Below are 14169 nucleotides of genomic sequence, written 5' to 3' on the forward strand. Positions count from 1 at the left end.
TTTTACTCACCTCTCCTCCTCTACTCTGATAGTCCAGCTGAAAACGCTGTAAGGAGCCTCATTTGGCGACAGATCTGTCAATCATGACGATCGAATAACTAATTTAAATAAAACCTCAGAGAAAGATGAACACCTGGACAGAAGTCGACATGATGATAGTAAACATTCCCGACAGATTCTGGGAATGAGAGAAACTTATTGGACGTGTAGTTTAACTTTACACTTTGACACATGTCCCATCTGGTCACATGGAGGGGGCGGGGTTTATAAATCTATCTATCTATCTATCTATCTATCTATCTATCTATCTATCTATCTATCTATCTATCTGATTGATTCACGTTTGGAGACAGCCTCTAGTGGACACTTTGGGTACTGCAGTTTTTTGGTAGTCCTTTTAGATGCATCACTGCTCCGTGTGAGCCTTTACTTTCTCCTGCATGTTAGTGGATTTGACCTTCTGGTTTGTGAGCCACCAACTGGACACACACACACACATTGTGCATTCAGAGTGTGTGTGAAAGCTGTCAATCAAACCCTGGTGTGGACCGACCAGCCGTGCGGAGTCCCTTTAAAAAACAAGGGTCCCTGTCCGGTTGTTTCCAGACTGTGTTGCGGTTCGTTCTTGGTTAGAACATGAACCGATGAACTGTCAGTAAGCACCGTGGGCCGTCTCTGTTCATCACGCGTGTTTAAAGAGCGCACGCGGACCTGACGGAGGATTAACGTGCTCCCCTTCTCCTCGGCTGTCTCTTCATAAACTCCAAAACATCAACACATGAGTTCAACAAAAAATAATGTCACTGTGCTAAACAACGAATTTCAGCTGAATGGGGGTCACGTGTTTTAACTTCGTGTAGTTGCAGCCTGAGGAGGCGCGTGCGGGGTCCTTCAAACGGGGGGCTTCTTGTTCTGCTTTAATTCCTGAGGAGTGTTTTTGGATCCTGCGCTCACAGGGATGTGTCTTTTTTTAAACTGGACGTTTTTTAGATGAACACACATTTGATGACGTGTGTGCAGGTTTGCAGAAACACTAAATCTGTTTTTGTCATTTGTTTTACACTAAAGAAAAAGTCAAACACACATCACAGTGTGGAGAGAGAGAGAGAGAGAGAGAGAGAGAGAGAGAGAGAGAGAGAGAGAGAGAGAGAGAGAGAGAGCATCACTCCAATGAAAGAAAGAAAACACGAGCAGTTTTATTCATTTTAAAATCACACTCTCTCTCTCTCTCTCTGTTGTGGTAGATACACACACACACACATACACACACACACACACACACACACACACACACGCACACACAGATTTACATGTAGCCTACAGCGTGCTGCTCTGCATCTGTACATTTGCTCTCAGTGTCAATATGGATCTTTTAAATTGAATTGAAGTGAGCTGAATGTGGAGGAGAAAAAAACGGAGGCCGTAAAGAGGAGAGAGAGGAAAAGTGAAAAGAGGAAAAACAGGCAGAAGAGGAAGAAGAGGAGGAGGAGGAGGAGGAGGAGAGAAAAGTGTGCGAGAGAAATAATACGTGTGAATTAGAGAGGGAGCGAGACGACGTGAGATAAGAGAGAGAGAGAGGGGAGGGGGGTAAGTGAGAGGGGGAGGGGAGGAGAGAGAGAGGCTCGCGCAGCAGCTGCTCGGGTAGTTTTGGCTCCGGAGACGCGCAGGACGCAGCGAAGTGTCCCGCGGCTTCCCCTCCATGGTTCACCGCAGTCCGAAGGAGGGACAGACCGGAGATCAGCACCGAGGAGCCGCCGTGCTCACTCTGACAGCACGGAGCCTTTCCTGCGCTTCTACAACTTTCACTGCAACAAAAAAAAAAAAAAACAACAAGCGGGGGGAACTCCGGTAAATCCAAGCGGAGCGTCCCGGCATCACTACCCGCCCACCGCTTCCTCTGTCCGGCTGCAGGACAGCACACCGGACCGCTGATCTCAACTGGACTTAAAAGGAACCTCCTTTTTTTTCCCCCTTGAAACTTTTTTACATGAGTCCAAAATGTGCGTGACTTAACGATCCGCTGTTTGTTTCCTTTTAGGTGAGTTTCTTTCTTTCTCTCTCTTTTTTTTTTTTTTTTTTGCGTAAAATCTGCGTTAAATCCACCCGAGGACCCGGAGCCTCGGACAGGCTGGACGGAGTTTAGAGAAACGAGTTTTTTACCGGTTGTGAAATGTCTTCAGATCTGATGTCTCAAAGAAGGTTTTTTTTTTTTACACCTTTTTATTGTTGAATAACTCGGTGCTCATTTTTTATGAAAGTTTAGAGACAAAAAAACAAGAAGAACTGAAGGAACATTTATGAACTCAAAGACAAAATAATAATTTTAATTTCTGGCTTTTTTGCTTTGATGCATTTTAAATCTTAAAAAAAGATTTAAAGACACAATTTTATTTATTTCTGTAAATATGAAAAGCTGCAACAGCTCATTGATTTGAACCTGTGGAGAGATGGAAACACATGTTGTTTCTACAGATACATTTAAATGCAAACACGATTATAAAACATATTCAGTTAATCTCCTGACTGCCTGAACTTTTCACCTCAAACACAACAAATTCAGTTTCATATCTGAGTTTTCTTAAAGATCTGTTTGTCCTCTTTAGGAAGCCGTGACATCCAAACTGGGACGCGTTTTTTTTTACTGATTTGAAACTCCTGAAACATAAACTGCACTTTACTTGATAATCCCCCTGTGACCTTAACATTTAAAACATGTGGCTTTAAAGCTGAATTCATAGAGTGAGAAGAGAGCTTTTAAAAATGCTTTTAAGATTCTGCAAAGATGGAAAAAAAAAACCTTTAAAAAGTGAAGTTTAAAGTCAGATTTACAAAACGACCAAATCATCTGTTTTCATCATAAATCATCTTCACAGGACGAGGATGAACTCCAGCGTCTCGGTGTGAATGTCACACAGACAACGAAAAGAAGCCGTCACGTTCTCACGTTCTCGTGTTCTCGTGTTCTCGTGTTCTCGTGTTCTCGTGTTCTCATGTCATGTTCTCATGTTCTCATGTTCTCACGTTCTCACGTTCTCACGTTCTGCATGAACGCCTGGAGTCAAAAAGTAAACATGGAGAAGTGTGAAGACGTGAAGTTTAACATGAAAATGTTCAGACACTTTGTGAACGGCCTGCTGGTGATTTTAGAGTGTGTGTGTGTGTGTGTGTGTGTGTGTGTGTGTGTGTGTGTGTGTGTGTTTGCTTTGAACTCCCTCAAACAGAAATCAAACACACATTTGACCCTCCGTGTTTGCCGTACATGTTTATCATCCTGTGTGTTTGGATGACTGACGCCTCCTCTCTCTCTCCTCACAGCGGCCATGTTGAAGCCGGGCGACCCGAGCGGCTCGGCCTTCCTCAAAGTGGACCCGTCCTACCTGCAGCACTGGCAGCAGCTCTTCCCTCAGGCGCAGCTGAAGCCTCCCCTCGCCCAGCCGCCGCCGCACCCGCCGCCCGACCGCCTCTCCATCCCCGTGGACGGCCTGCGCCAGTCCCGCCTGCACAGCCACCTCCTGGCCTCCTCGCACTGCACCTCCTCCTCCTCCACCTCCTCCTCTTCTTCAGCTGCTCTCACGCCGTCCTCCTCCATCTCCATCTCCACCTCCGCAGGGATCTCGCAGCTCCCCGTCCCCCAGCAGATCGCGCTCTTCGGGCAGGCGTTGGCGCCCGTGTGCGGCGGGCCCGGAGGACAGGGAGGAGATCTGATGGTGGTGGTCCCTCCGGAGAACCAGCAGCAGACTCACAACAACCCGGCAGCAGCAGCCGCCGCCGCGGGGCTCCTCCATCACGCCAAAGAGCAGAGCTGTGGGGGGGTCGGCGTGGTGTCGTCCAGCGTGAAGAGCAGCGGGGGAGGAGGAGGCGAGGAAGGAGGCAAGGGAGCGAGGTTCAAGCTGACGTCGGAGGAGCTGGACTACTACCTGTACGGACAGCAGAGGATGGAGATCATCCCGCTGAGCAACCACACGGGAGAGAGCAACAACCGTACGTCCACACACACACACACACACACACACACACACACACACACACACACACACTCCTGACGCCTTCATCTCAGGTTTGAGAGGGGGAGGATGAGTGGAAAAGAAGGAGAACTTCCTTCTTGAAGGAGATGAGCGTTCAGCAGCGTGCTCACATTCACAGGTTCAGACGAGACGTCCATCTCGCTTCATTTAAATCTTCTTATTGTTTCTTTTTTTTAAATTATTAACAATTCTTCTCTGCAGCAGAGATTCAAAACTGTTCATTTCCTCCAACGTAACAAAAAGCATCCAGTCAGTTCGACCAAAAATAAAATCCTCCCGAAGAATCCTGAACGCAGATTTAAAACTTCAATCAAAGCTGCAAAAAAAGAGAAAAAACTCAACTAAAACTAATAATTTAATGTTTCATTTCAGAATTGATCAAATTGAAAATTTAAAAGAATAAAATACAATAAATTAATACCAATTATTAAACCAGCTAAGTGTTGAATAAAATAATGTGGAATTAAAATGTAAAAATCACGATGTAAAGACAAATTTAAAATGTTCATTTTGAAGGAAAAGCATCAATATTGTTTTTCAGACTTTATTGTTTTAAATATTCTTTTAAATCAGAGATTTAATAGATTTTTACATAGAATAAATAAAAAAAAAAATCTTCAATTTTTCTTCTTCAGTTTAAACTTTTCTAAATGTTTAAAAAGTCAAACCACAGAGATTCATCTCTGATGTTGAACCTTTTAATAATGACGTCATAATAATAATGATCATGTGTGACAGAGCTTGAAGTTGGTTTGACAGCTGGGGGGGGGGAGGAGGGGGGGTGATCCAAACCGCGTTCAGATTTTGGTGGAAATCAGGATCAGGGTTTACACACACAAACATACACACACACGCGCGCGCTCAGTTTAACGTGGATTCATTCGGCATGCACGCGCTAATGATTCATCTTCAACTCCGATTAAACCCATCGATTAATCGCGTAGGCCCCATTTGTCTAATTTTCAGAACAAATCAAACGGCCTGTATTAGGTGTTGCAAACGGAAGTTTCTGTCCTTTTATTTTTCTACAAATAATTTTGTTTTATTTTTATTTTTTTTAACCTTTCATATTTTTACACAACATATAAAAAAAGAAGTTAAATAATAAAACTGCAGCTTTTATTCCCAGTGAGAAAAAAAAAAAAAACATCAGCCTCCTTTATTACTGTGATCTGTGAAGCGAGGCCCCTCGTGCGTGCGCGCGTGGACAGATATTGACAGGACGCCGTCATGCGTAAAAGTCTCACGCGCGCACAAACACACGCACTCTGCGCTGTCTTGTTAAAAGTCTCCTCACCTGAACACGGAGGTGTGCTGGATCACAAACATCCGCGTGTCCCGTTAAAAAATAAAATCGAGCACGAGCTCAGAGGCCTGCAGTCCGCTCAGCGCGAGCTTCTCCGCTCCCCGCTGCGCACGTGGACATGAAGCTGAACGGGGATATATTACGTTTTAACCGTTTGATTCCGTAACACAGAAACCATTTATGATTTCAAACATATTGAATTGATTTGATCAGATTAATGTCGTCATCCACTGCCCTCAAAGTTGCTGCTTTTACACGAAGGTTCAACATCAAATCTCTCTAAAAGTTGTGACGTCATTTGTTGTCTTAAATATTCATCCTCTGATTGTTTGAACAACTGAGTCCTAATTAAAGAGACTGTTCTATGAAATAATTCCGATTTTAATGACATTTAAAAAACGTTTACTGAACGTCAAATATTGACGATCTTTGTGTCTCGTGCTCTGCTGATTTGAAGGATCTGATAGGCTCATTTTTAAAATCTTCCTTTCTGAACACAACAGCTGATGAATTTGTGACCGTAGAGAGAAGATTGTATTTAATGTTCAGTCATCCGCAGTGTTGGAGCTTCATGTTTAAGGCCGAAAAAAATCATCTGAATAACTTTAATAATATAATAATAATATAATAATAATATAATAATAATATAATAATAATAATTCTGTTCAGTGCAGCAACAAATAGGCTTTATTTATTTGTCCTAATATGAGGTCGCAGGTTCATGATGTTATTGTGTCGTAACTTTATCATAAAGTGTGAGTGCGCGCGCGCGCGTGTGTGTGTGTGTGTGTGCGCACGCGAGCGTGTTTTCCGCGGTGATAAAACGGACCATCAGCAGTAATCTGCGTCGATACGCGCCGGCAGGGCCGATGAGGGATGGAGGGACAAGCAGGAATTAATTGCCGTATATAGTTTTGTGTTTGTGTGTGAAAGAGAGAGAGAGGGAGAGAGAGAGAGAGAGAGGGAGAGAGAGAGAGAGAGAGGGAGAGAGAGAGAGAGAGGGAGAGAGAGAGAGAGAGGGAGAGAGAGAGAAGCGGGATCGATCCAGCGGCCACCAGTCCGCTATTTATCATCCCAACACACCGTATTGAGGTCTCTGGGATGTGTGTGTGTGTGTGTGTGTGCGTGCGCGTGCATGTGTGCGCGCGTGTGGATAAAGCAGTCTCTCTCACACACTCCCTTATAGTGTCTGACCTCGATTATTAATGACACCAATAATAATAATAAACTGATAATAAATAAACACTGATAATCATCATTATCAGAATAATTAAAAGCTGTATTTATTTATTTATTTAATTCACAAAAAGTCACACTTCACTTATTTCATAATTTATTATAAAAATTGAAATCATTCGATTGGAGGATGAAATGAAAGCAGCTTCATTCATCGGCGTAACGAGGAATTAAACCTTCTTCCATCACTCGTGATGTCGTCTGACGCTTTGATCACTATTTGATCCTTTAAAGGTTTGTGATCTTTTTTTATTTATTTTTTACCTTTGAGGACTTTTCCAGGGAGGCGGGGTTAACATGTGGGAAAGAAGCCACAGGTCGGGTTCGAACCCGGGCTGACCGCTTGCAGGACGAGCGCTCGGCTGCAGGCGTCCCGTCATACGAGCTTCATTTAGTCTGAACTCTGATGTTTGCAAAGTGAGACGCAGAAAAAGACAAATCAGGATCAGTCCCTGATCTGTGAGGGACGAGGGGACAACTGACCCTGAAGATACAAATCTGAAATGTTTGTTTGTTTGTTTTACATATAAAACATTTTTAGTTTTATGTAAAGAAAATAAAAACGATCTGCTGATGATTCTGATCATCGATCAGCTCCGTCTGAAAACGTGACGGATGCAACGAGAAAGAGAGTTTCCACACAGTCCATGAAGTCTGAGAGAGGAGGAGAGGAGGAGGAGGAGAGGAGAGAAGGAGAGGAGGAGAGAAGGAGAGGAAGAGGAGGAGAGGAGAGGAGGAAGAGGAGGAGAGGAGGAGAGGAGGAAGAGGAGGAGAGGAAGAGAGGAGAGGAAGAGAGGAAGAGGAGGAGAGGAGGAGAGGAAGAGAGGAGGAGAGGAGGAGAGGAGGAGAGGAAGAGAGGAGAGGAGGAGAGGAAGAGAGGAGGAGAGGAGGAGAGGAGGAGAGGAAGAGAGGAGGAGAGGAAGAGAGGAGGAGGAGAGGAGAGGAAGAGAGGAGGAGAGGAGGAGGAGAGGAGGAGAGGAAGAGAGGAGGAGGAGAGGAGGAGGAGGGGAGAGGAGGAGGAGAGGAGGAGAGGAGGAGGAGAGGAGGAGAGGAAGAGAGGAGAGGAGGAGGAGGGGAGAGGAGGAGGAGAGGAGGAGAGGAGGAGAGGAGGTGAGGAGGAGAGAAGGAGAGGAGGGGAGGAGAGGAGGAGGGGAGGAGAGGAGGAGAGGAGGAGAGAAGGAGAGGAGGAGAGGAGAGGAGGAGGAGGAGAGAAGGAGAGGAGAGGAGGAGAGAAGGAGAGGAGGAGAGGAGGAGAGGAGGAGAGGAGGTGAGGAGGAGAGAAGGAGAGGAGGGGAGGAGAGGAGGAGGGGAGGAGAGGAGGAGAGAAGGAGAGGAGGAGAGGAGAGGAGGAGGAGGAGAGAAGGAGAGGAGGAGAGGAGAGGAGGAGAGGAGGAGAGGAAGAGAGAAAGAGAGGAAGAGAGAAGGAGAGGAGAGGAGGAGAGAAGGAGAGGAAGAGAGGAGGAGAGGAGGAGGTGAGGAGGAGGAGGTGAGAAGGAGAGGAAGACGCTCGGTCACTTTAGTCTACAATAAATGTTTTTGTTGTTTTGTTGTTTTAACAACGACAGCCTGGAGTTACAGAAAACATACAAACATGAGACAAAGCTGAATGAATGAATAAGTCACTGAGGAGGCGTGAAGGGGGGGGGAGGCTCTGTGTGTGTGTTAGTCTGCAGGTTGGTGAGGGGGAGCCCAGAGCAGACCGGCGATCTCCTCGGAGACGCCGAGGTTCCAGGACGTAGCGGGTCAGAAAGGTTCTGCCGGGCTGTGCAGAGATTTGTACGGAGGATTTTTAAAGTGAACCGTGAGCGTGGAGGCAGATTAGGTGTTGAATCTGATTGGTGCATCTTCTTCAGAAAATGTGTGTTCAAACAGTCCGGTTTGGTGTTTTTCCCTTCATGACATCACAAAGGGCAGTAGCCCCTCCCCCAGGTGGGTGACACTCCCACAGCTAGGTGTTTGTTCTGCCCTCTGAGTCTGCCTTCTCACCGTAAACAATAGGACATGGAGCCAGAAAGCAGCGAGTACACCCGAGCCCTTCCAGAGAGGGGGCGTGGTCAGACACAGCTCATTTACATATTTAAAGCTACAGACACAGAAACAGCCTGTTCTGAGCAGGGCTGAAATAGAGGGGTTTATAGACATGATCAAATACAGGATCAGAGTGGATTTACAACAACACACTTCACACACATGTTGAAGAGGAGCGAGGACACTGAGTTCACCTGAAGAAGAAGAGGAGGTCATGTGACTTTTAACAGTTGGATAAAAGTCTTGTGTCGGCTGACAGATTCATGGAGTCCTCAGCCGATGTTGATCTTTCACTTGAGTTTCATGTCGCTGGTTCAGATCGAGGCAGAAGGAGCCGTCTGTCTCTGACATCTCTGTTTATTTCCACTTTAATCCAGTCGGCTTTTTCCCATTTACTCGACTGTGAAGCTGTGTAGCATGTAGTGCTTCATAAGTGACTGTAACACAGTTTAATTTACTTCTATCAATCATGGTGTAAAAGTGGCCGTCGCTCCCAAACGGGCGGATATTTCACTTTGGGAAAAACATTTAAAAGCAACAACATTTCCATCCTGTTCCTGTGGGCCCGCTCCGCTGCGAGCCGCTCTGTGGGAGCTTAGCCTTCAGATAATCATCTCTCATTATGTCGCTACAGTCAATTAACATCCATTACTGTCAGACTGCATCTCTGAGTAAATGTTGACGCTCGCTAATTCCCAGCAAAACGCTCGCCGCTACATTTGAGCTGGAATAACAGTGAGGAGAGGGCCTTTCAGGAGACGTGGACCCGTCTGCCTCGGCTTCACGCGGCGCTCTCTTACACGATCCGTCCTGAGCTGCAGATCTCCCTTTAAAGATGCAGACTTCAACTTCAACATTCCTGCTGATTTTCTTTCTCCAGAAGAGAATCCCAACAGACCGTCTCCTCTATGATCTGAAGCGTGCACTCACAGGCTGCAGGAACACGCCACCTCGCACGGCCTCTCGTCCTCTAACGACGGAGCCGGAGGTTAAACGTGTGGTTTGAATGTTTTGTGCAGAGAAGAAAAACACAGTTTTGAGGTGAGGCGATGAGGACAGCGTGCTTCTGGTCAGGTGTTCGGTGAACCCGTGTGGCTTGTGTCTTGTCGCTGGTCGACACTTATCGCCGTCACACACGACTTCTTCCACGTAAATCCTACATATCCAACATGCTTCCCGACTGAGAGTAAATCTCCTTGGATTAAAGGGGAACATTTAAAATCTAAGTCGGACACATTTTTGGGTCCGAGTAACTCATCATCAAAATTGGGCTGTCAAACGATGAGCACTCTCAGCACAGGAGGAAATAAAAGAGTTTAATTAACAACAATATGAGGAGAAATCAGAGAGTGATCGAAGGCTGCAGGACAGAAGAGGTTCCACGTTTTTAATTTCAATGAGCTTCCTGTGCGTGTGATCAAAGATCTTCTCCTCTCTGCAGGTTGTGACATGTGCGCTGACAACAGGAACGGCGAGTGTCCGATGCACGGCCCACTTCACTCTTTACGGCGGCTCGTGGGCACCAGCAGCACGCCGGCCCCCGTCACCCTCCCCGACGTCCCCGATTGGCTGAGAGACCTGCCCAGAGAGGTGACACTTCCTGTGTGGTCATGAACTGTGGAGACTCCTCCTCCTCCTCCTCCTCCCTCCTGTATTCCTGACCCTCTGTGTCCTCCTCAGGTGTGTCTGTGCACCAGCACCGTCCCGGGTCTGGGGTACGGGATCTGTGCGGCTCAGAGGATCCCTCAGGGGACCTGGATCGGCCCGTTTCAGGGAGTCCATCTGCTGCTCGACAAACTGCAGGCCGGAGCCATGAAGAACTCCCGACACCTGTGGGAGGTAAGAGGCCTCGTGTTCCTGCTGGGATGTGCGTTTGAGGAGACGTCATTATTCCAGCTGCTGTGATTGGTCCGCTGTCTCTTAACGTTAAAACGTCTTAAAAGTGACTTTGTTACTAAAGCTCGTGTTGTTGTACTCGACATCATTTTGTCTTAAGAACACTTTTTGAAAGTCTCAGAATCAAAAGGCTTTTTACTCAGACTGGGCAGACTGGGCAGACTGGGATCAAGTCCACCACTGATCGGCTTCCTTCTCACGTCCTACCTGTGATTAGAAAGTAAAAGGCCACTTTTCTAAAAGATTTTGATTCCCTGATTACGACCACGACCTTCTCGGTGTGGCGGTCTTAGCGAGGGACACGCCCCCCGCACACAACATGATGATATTTATAGTCTTGGTCTCGTGTCAGTCCTGGTCCCTAAATGTCTTGGTCTTGGCTCTGGTCTCAGGTATGTCTTGGTCTCGTCTTTAACACCAACGAAAGCCTTTTCAATCCGAAATCCTGGTGTTTTTCAACCATTACCCTATTTTTCATTTATTCTTTTTTTAACATATTTCACATATTTTTATTCTTTTTTTTTTTTTTTTTACATATTTCACATATATTTATTCTTTTTTTTAAACATTTATTTATTCTTTTTTTAAACATATTTCACATATATTTATTCTTTTTTTACATATTTCACATATATTTATTCTTTTTTTAACATATTTCACATATATTTATTCTTTTTTTATTTTTAACATTTATTTATTCTTTTTTTTAACATGTCATATATATGTATTCTTTTTTTATTTTTAACATATATTTATTCTTTTTTTTAAAACACATTTCACATATATTTATTCTTTTTTTATTTTTAACATTTATTTATTCTTTTTTAACATATTTCACATATATTTATTCTTTTTTTAAAACATATTTCACATATATTTATTCTTTTTTCTACATGTAATTATTATTTTTTTTAACAGATTTCACATATATTTTTTTAACAAACGTTTATCCTTTTTTTTTTACATATTTCACATATTCATTTATTTATTATTTTTTCATATTATTCTTTTATACATATTTTGGGGTTCGAATGACTATTGTTGCAAAAAGGCTGTAACAGCTGTGACGTAATCCTTTGGTGCAAATGTGCTCAATTAAAGTGTTTCAACTGGAAACACACTCGTCTTCCCTTCGCCGTTATCGGCTGTGAATTAAATAAAAGGTTTCGGGGGTTGGTTGTGAGTGTTTGTGTTTGTGGTCAGCATCGTGTCACCTCACAGTCCATTGATCAGAGCAGATTGTATTTACATACAGTGGCAGGAGAAAGTCAATGTGGCAGTTATAAACAGCTGCATTAGCATTAGGGAGAGAGAGAGGGAGGGGTGAGTGAGGGAGTGAGGGATGCTGGGAGATAGATGAGTCCCTGGAGGCCGAGCTGGTAAAGGTCAGTCAGACGTCGGTTGACCGGACATCAGTCTCTCTGCTGTTGACCGCAGCAGGACGTCAGGGAGGGGGGAGGGGGGAGGCGGGGGAGGTACAGAGCATTAGAGGTCAAAGGTCAGTGGATAGGGCATCTAAGACATCGTAGGCCAAGTCCAGGCGCAGAGGGAGGGATTTATTCCCTGAAAACAGAATTTAAAAAAGATAAAGATAAACTTTATTGATCCTCCATTGGGGGACATTTTTTAAAGTTCTTTTTAAATCTCGTGGCACCAAAAATGACCCATCTTCACCTTTCAGACATGTTTTTCACTTCTGGGCTTTACGGGCTGAGCAGCATGCAGGAGGTGTTCATACCACACGGTGTGCAGCTGCTGTGATCTTCAGAGGATAATTAAGCAGCTTCAAACTTACTGAGGCAGACTCACTTACTCTTATAATGATTCACATTAAGATGTAAAAGATTTTACAAATAAATAATTATTATTATCAAACTTTGTGTTGCCTTTGAGGGAGCCAGTCTTCTTCTTCTTCTGCTGTTTTTGCACCTACAGTCGTGATATCTCTTCTTTCTGTTCCTCAAATACTTCTGAGATTGTAAATTCCACCTGAAAGATTTACAGAGAAACTCTGTCCAAATAATCCTTTATTCAGCAAAGGAAACATTCTAATATTAGAAACGAAGGCCGTCAATTAATCACTAAACGTTAATCTCGATAGTTCAATCTGATTCTAATCTTATCCTATTTATCACATTTTAATCGCACGTTTGACATTCAAGTGTTTCAGATGATTATTTTTCTGTGCAAAATATTCAAACTAAGGCTGCCAAATGAACACTTTCAATCACAATTAATGTTTAATTTTCATAACTATTTGTGATGAATCACATTTTAAAACACGTCTGAAATTTGATTATTTTTAATCTGTTAATTTATTTTAAAAACATTTGTCGGCCCAGATTTAGAAAGTAAAATTGTATCTCTCAGAAGGTTCTGTGAAAGAGTGTGTTAATCTTTGTACTTGGTATAAAAATAGTTAGATGGGAGATTCCAGTTAGACGTTTGGAGGTTTAAATGAATTCACTTCTCCCAGAGTAGGAACAGAAGGAAAACCTCTGGATTCCTGGCATGTTTAAAGATTCAATCCCAACATGACTTTATCAGCAGCTCGGGACCAAACGGAGTCTCTTGTTGTGTTTTGGACCGAGCAGAGTCCAGCTTGCCCCCACAGTGGGGTCTGGAACCAGCCTTTGGAGCCCCTCAGCCCTGGAGAAAAGCAGCTCCGATAACCCGGCTCTAACCATCGGCAGATTATCGGCTGCTGGGCTGAAACCGGTCATTAGGCCTATTGATGAAGACGCTTTACACACAGATCCCATTAAAACTCAGCGGCGGTTAAACTCGCTTATTGACGCTCCCCAAAACAGGAAGAGATATTTGTCCTATAGCCAATCAGGGAGCTTGTGTCATGTTGTCTATGGTGTCCAGGAAGGGCCGGTTTTAATTAAGACACTTGCCGTTATTCGTCCGAGCGGAACAGAGGAGGATGCTGCAGTATTTTACCCCTCGACACATTGATCTCCTGCAAGACAAAACTCAGGGTTTCAGTTTAAGGAGGAAAAATAACTTCAATGATCCGTCCTGAAGCCTAAACCCTCTTTATAATGTTTAGTTTAGATCTAATTCTTCTAGTAAACATTCATGGTTTTTATGCTTATAGTTTATCTGACGCAGTGATCCGCTGCTTTCTCTACTCATCCAGTGATTTGCTCGTTTATTGTGGTGCCCCGTGTGAGGCCGGCGGGTCGTCATATCTCTCTGCTGATGGCTGCTCTTTGCATTTCGTCAGAAAATCTCATCCTGTGTTCAGTGACATGTGTCACTCACTGTGACGAATGTGAACTAAAGTCTGTTTCTGTTTCTTATTGTGTCGGACAGCTACCCTGCAGTAGTTGCTACAAGCTAAAACATGCTAATATATAAACGTTATTATTCTTGTTGATGTTGGTCTTGTTGGCTTTTCGGTCACTTTGGGGCATTTACATGAATTTCAGTCACTTTCAACACCAGTTTAAAACTCTTGGCAGGAGCTTTAAGTGGAATTCTTGAACATTTCGAGTGTAAATTTGAGCATTTACAGCAGCAGAGTAACAACTCGCCCTCACAGGGTAAATTTAGAAGAGATAGAAAGATAATATTTCCCTCTGAAAGCAGAGGAAGAAAATCCCAGAGTAGAAAAAGCTTCACAGCACATCAGACTTGTTGAGTAAAATTAGAATAAATAAATCCACTTAG

At 44.2% G+C, this 14169-nt stretch overlaps 1 protein-coding gene across 1 annotated transcript in view; it reads left to right on the forward strand.

The window, feature by feature from the left end:
* prdm6 (PR domain containing 6) overlaps positions 1-14169 on the forward strand; it is a gene marked incomplete at its 3' end in the record, with an annotated part of 43409 nt that overhangs the window by 6364 nt on the left and 22876 nt on the right. The window contains exons 2-4 of the mRNA XM_079339631.1: positions 3316-3981; positions 10037-10185; positions 10276-10434. Coding sequence (XP_079195757.1) covers positions 3316-3981; positions 10037-10185; positions 10276-10434 — 974 coding nt within the window. The remainder of the gene's footprint in view (positions 1-3315; positions 3982-10036; positions 10186-10275; positions 10435-14169) is intronic.

This window comes from Symphodus melops (assembly GCF_947650265.1).
Source record: "Symphodus melops genome assembly, chromosome: 1".
Classification (NCBI taxonomy): domain Eukaryota; kingdom Metazoa; phylum Chordata; class Actinopteri; order Labriformes; family Labridae; genus Symphodus; species Symphodus melops.